Here is a 5,821-nt window from a genome sequence, read left to right on the forward strand (position 1 = left end):
ACCTGGAAAGTTAACCAGGACTCTTGTTAGACTCTACCAGAACACATATGGAGGGATTGTTCGCTATGTCTCCACCAGCAAGATTGCGTTTTCACTTTTGACAGGTGTCTCCATATTCAGAAAACTGACCGGTGCATCTGCATGTTTTAACAGCTGTATGCGTTTGTCCCTGCAGGGCCGAGGGAGCGTTTGAGAAAGTGTGTCACACTCACAGAGTTTGGCTGCTCATCACGGGAGGTAAATGCATTTAGGGCAACTGTGCAAGAGAGGACTGGGGCGTGAAAGCTATCGAAATCTAGCGAGCCCAGCTCATCATGGTCCAGTTTTCTATGCACACCAATAATGGAGGCGAAAATGCAGAACGGCTCATCGAAAACAGGCAGAGGGGTTACAGTCAACGGGACGGTGTCCACCCTGAAGAGGCAGCCGAGGCCCAAGACAGCGTCCAGCAGGCAGGAACGCGGCTCCTGTTCTTCAACGGCCTCTTGTCCAGTGTTCTCGGGATGCCAGAGCGACCTGGACGAAGAGCCGCAGCCACGCTGTCCGTCCAGCCTTTCCTCGCCTACCCTGCACAGGCCTGGTTCCACCTCCAATCTGAAGGGCTCCGTCTCCAGCCTGCAAGGTTCCTTGTCAAGCCTAAAGGGTTCGGTGGTCAGCCTCAAAAGCTTTCCTACCTCCTCAACACTGCAGAGCTCCAGTCTCAGTCTGCGCAGCACCAGCCCGAGCCTCCGGAGCTCCAGCTCCAGCCAGCGCAGCAGCAGCTCCAGTGAGGACGACAGCTGGGACACTAACAGCTGGAGCTCCGGGGCCACCTGTCTCCTGCGCAGCTCCATTAAGCAGCACAGCGAGGAGGTTTTCCGGGTGCGTGCCATCTCTGTGAGTAGACCTGAGGGTACGAGCGATTCCGAGACAGGCTACCAGAACTCCGACAGCTGCCAGGGAAGTGTGGTGGGATCGGAGAGCCAGGAGGGAGCGGAGCAGGTCGATGCAGGGCGGAGGGACTCGTTGTCGAGTCAGGGCACCTCCGCTGCGTCAACGGCGTCATCCAACTTAGAGCAGAAAATTGAAGAGAAGCTCAAGTTTTCTCAGTTTCTTGATGAGGTTACATGTAGGGTCCTGGAACCTGAGTGTCTGCAAGCCTTCGGAGCGCCTATTCGTCAGAAGGAGCAGCCTTGTCCGCAAACATCGTCTCTCCAATGCCTAAACTTAACACCAGTTTCCAGTCCTTGGTTTGGTTCCAGTAGGGATTCTGCCTGTAATTCCAGGGACAGTAACATGTACAAGTGGGCCAAGTGCATGCCGAGCTGTAAGATTCTGGATGCCAGCGAGACCCTTAGAAGAACTCAAGAGGAACCACCGTTCTTGGAAACGTTAGGAAGTACCTACCTAGAGACTGACATAGACAGAGTAAGGAGGGAAGATGAAGTGAGCTCCATACATCTACGAGACGTGGAGAAGAGAACTTTACAGACGAGTGGCAAATCTTCTCGTGGATGCCCGAGTTCTGTTTCAAAGCGATCCGACGGGCCACCGCGGCCACCGCACCGCACCACCTCGCTCCCGAGACCTGCTGTGAGCGCCATCATGGTGAGTCTCTGAGGAATTAACCCATATACCCTCTTGAAACACTCTACCTGTTCAGCGGCTCAACACAAACGACTTACTTCATATGTGTTCTTCTAGCATGTCTTTACCAAACTATAGTTCACAGACCAAGAGCTGAAGAGTAATATTAAAAGGTTTTGAAACAAAGAAAGTAGGGAGTAAGCTTGACGGATGTCTTGAGACAGAATATTTCACAACCTGAGAGCCACGACACCAAAAGACCTGGCACCCATAGTGACTAAACTAAATTTATGAATCATTAAATTTCATCTTTTTTCTATTTTTATTAATAATTTAGGTCAGGGAATAAACTCTGCAAAGTTACATTTTTATGCTGATGATACAGTTATTTATTCAGCTGCATCCACTTTGTCTCAAGCCATTGAAATTCTTCAGGACTCTTTTTATACTTTTCAGCATACCTTACTACAACTGAAATTAGTTCTAAATGTAAATAAAACTAAATATATTATTTTTACTCGTAGTCGATCTTTGTCCTCTGATCCATCAATTCTTACTATTGATGGCCTGCTCATAGAAAGAGTAACAGCTTATACGTATTTAGGAGTATGGCTTGACGAGAAGTTAGCTTTTAATGTACATATTGATTACTTGATGAAAAGACTTAAACCAAGATTGGGTTTTCTATTTCGGCAAAAAAAATGTTTTTCCTTTGGAGTTAGAAAACAAATTATACAGAGTACATTTTCACCCATTTTGGATTATGGAGATGTTATTTACATGCATGCTTCTACGTATTTATTGAAAAGGCTGGGTAGTGTTTACCATGCTGCATTGCGATTTATAACAAATGCTTGCTCACGTACTCATCACTGTTTGCTGTATAATTAAGTAGGTTGGTCCTCTTTATATCAAAGAAGGAAATCACATACTGTAAAGGCATTGTTGGGCATGCTTCCAAATTACATCTCTAGTCTTTTATGCCTACGTAGAAAGAATTATATCACCAGATCATCAAATGGGATTCAATTAGAAATATCCCTTACGAAAAATAAGTTTATTCAAGTGTGCTATTAGTATACTTCTTTTAAACTAAAAATAGGAAAGTATACTTTTAGTCTACTTTTTATGTACTTCTTAGAAATATACTTAAAATGACATTTAAGTATACTTGACTTATACTTAGAAAAAGTCTAAATATATTTGAGCTATAATTGTGTTCCTAGAATCTGTGTTTTCATTCTTATACTGTAGGGTGCGCTAGTACATATCTTCTGTGCAGAATTTCCAAAAAACACAAGTGAAGAAGAAACCGAAACAACAGATGCTTCCACATGTACCCTAACACGATCATCAGACATAAAACAGCATCAAAACTGTGCAACGTATGGAATAAAATGTCGACCAATGAAGCTGTAATAATGACTGTCAAGCTTTGGGGTCTCTATCTACGTTTTGATTATCATTCTGAATCCAATTCATAGTCTTTTTTCAGCTTTTTGTTCAAAATGTTGTTTATTTCTTTATTTTTTATTTATGAAACTTATCCACATTCAAGTGTTTAAAAAAGAATGCATGAAGCTAGAATAAAATGTTTTTGTTTACAAGCAGATACCCTGTTCTTTTGATGTTTTGTATGTTCAGATATTCATATAACAAAATATATACAAATTAATACCTAAATAGGGACATAGTAGTATACTTAAAGTATGATGTAAAGTTCACTTAAAGAAAACTTACGAGTATACTTGCAGTATAAAACTACTAAACTAGTAGTTTACTGAGACTATACTTCAAAGTGTACTAAAAATGCTACTACAAGTATTTAATTAGTAAACTATCAGTGTACCTATAAGTTCACTTTTAGTATAGTTGCAGCACAAACTAAACATTTTGATGTAAACTAGTTGTGTACTCAAAGTTTACTACTGTTATACTTAAAGTATACTTTTATATACTAGAAAGTGGGCCAATTTAGTCCCAATGAGTATTGAAATAGTACACTTACAAGTATACTACTAGTGCACTGATATTTGTATACTTACTACATAAAGTATACTTGAACTTTACTTAAGTATACTTACTAAAATAAACTTGAAGTATACTACTTTTTGGTAAGGGTACCTAGGATACATTCAGAGCATGGAAAATCAGCTTTCTCTTACTATGCTCCGTGGTTTTGGAATGAATTTCAAACTGTAACTCCATTAGAAACAATTCTTTCTTTTAATATTTTTTAAAAATTGAGTGCAGTGTTTAGCAAATGAATCATGTTGTTGTTTTAATTAATTTACTGATTTATGATTATTGTTTTTGCTTTGGTTATATGTAATTTTGTCTTGTGAGGTGTATGTTTGTGAAATTTTATGTGAATTTTTTTGTACGGTCATCTTGGCCAGGACTCCCTGGAAGAAGAGATTTCTTTTATCTCAATGGGACCTTCCTGGAAAAAAAAAAGGATAAATTAACAATCCAGCACTAGATGATCTTAAGGAGTGATTGGATGATCGGTCATTTATTCCTGTTGCTCTTTGTTCACTTTCTGAAGGAACTGGTTTGGATTCTTTTGCTGTATTGGTATGACAAGTCATCAAATGCAAGTTACTTGACTTAATAAAATATATCGTCCTTTAAAACAATGTGCAAGGCATCTTATCGAAGATTATTTTAAGGTCACAGGAGTAATCGAGCCCATCGCTGCTCTGTGACAGCACTTATTAAAAATACAACAGCGTTTCCTATTATTCACACTGGAGCCGCCGCTGTCTGGACACACTTCTCTCATCTGCCGGGGAACAGCAGCCGTATTAATAATTCATTTGATCTTTTTTATATGGAAGTGCTCCTTCTCAAATGCCAATCATAAAGGCTGTGCAATGCTAAAACAACAGAAATGATTTGAATCGTGGATCGAGCAAAGAATTCATCATAATGTCCCTGTTGCATTACAGACAGTGAGACCAAACTGAAGCGAAGCATAGTGAGTCTGGGCTGATTCAGCTCTGGTGGGCGGATGCGCGTGTTTTTCAGATATTCTGGATAACAGTGTGCGTGACGGGATTTTCTCGTTCAGAAATAAATGCATTGAGGAAACAGTGTGTGACAGGGAATGACAGGCGTTCAGCTGTGAGCGGAGTTACTCAGTGTTTGTGAATATAGTGGATGGTTGCCATATGACAGTTTTGGGTTGTGTGTTATGAAGACATTCTGCAGGAAACGCTAGTCTCAGATTAAGGCTGCTCGAGGTGTCAATGCACTGAAACGGCAGAACAACGATGTGTGTTTTTGTGTACCTGGTATTCCCAAAAGATAGTAACACCAGTAAATTTTGACCTTCCTCTTCCTCTCCTCTCCCTCTCCCTCTTCATCTCCACTCCTCTCTTCTCCTCCTCTCTTCTCCTCTCCTCTCCTCTCCTCTCCTCTTTCTCTTCCTCTTCCTCTCCTCTCCTCGAGGTGTCAATGCACTGAAACGGCAGAACGACGGTGTGTGTTTTTGTGTACCTGGTATTCCCAAAAGATAGTAACACCAGTAAATTTTGACCTTGTGGGGACATTTTTTAAGGTCCCCATGAGGAAAACAGCTTATAAATCATACAGAATGAAGTGTTTTGAAAATCTAAAAATGCCTGTAGTTTTATGTGAGGGGCAGGTTTAGGTGTAGGGTTAGAGGATAGAAAATACAGTTTCTACAGTAGAAAAAGAACATTCGTCAATGAAATTAGTCTTTGTAATAAAACATGGAAACCCAACGTGCGTTGTAGTTGTATTGTGAAATTGTATAATTGTATAATTGACACTTTCCATCTCTTTATTTTATCTAAATTATTACTTGCTTTCCTCAGATGCTGTGTTAAATTCTAATTTTGTAATTGCTACTCTCTGCACGTTCTTTCTTTCATAATATATGCAAAAATGTTGCGAGCTGGTCTTCACATTTGTCACTATCTCACTACCCAAACGAGCATGTTTATTTAACAAGCAGTGATTAATGGCTCATGAACGCAAAAGGTTTCTGTGATGTGTTGATGACAGCTGTCAATCAAGTGAATAACCGTCAGTGTTCTTCATCTGTTTCTTCAGGTCTCTGATGGAGACGCAAGCAGCAGCAGGTAAAGCGGTCCTCCTCCTCCCCTCTCCTCTCCTCTCCACTCCACTCCTCTCGTCTTCTCCTCCTCCTCTCCACTCCACTCCTCTCGTCTCCTCCTCCTCCTCTCCTCTCCACTACTCTCGTCGCCCGCCGCTCCGCTCCACTGTG

General features: G+C 41.2%; 1 protein-coding gene across 1 annotated transcript in view; it reads left to right on the forward strand.

The window, feature by feature from the left end:
* The first annotated feature begins 342 nt into the window (after nt 1–342).
* Nucleotides 343–5,821, forward strand: part of LOC107567338 (brain-enriched guanylate kinase-associated protein) — a 27,452-nt gene continuing 21,973 nt past the window's right edge. Inside the window, exons 1-2 of the mRNA XM_016253004.1 lie at nt 343–1,587; nt 5,647–5,675. Of these exons, the coding sequence (XP_016108490.1) occupies nt 343–1,587; nt 5,647–5,675 (1,274 nt within the window). The remainder of the gene's footprint in view (nt 1,588–5,646; nt 5,676–5,821) is intronic.

This window comes from Sinocyclocheilus grahami, unplaced genomic scaffold (genome assembly GCF_001515645.1).
Source record: "Sinocyclocheilus grahami isolate Dianchi unplaced genomic scaffold, SAMN03320097.WGS_v1.1 scaffold1149.1, whole genome shotgun sequence".
Lineage (NCBI taxonomy): Eukaryota > Metazoa > Chordata > Actinopteri > Cypriniformes > Cyprinidae > Sinocyclocheilus > Sinocyclocheilus grahami.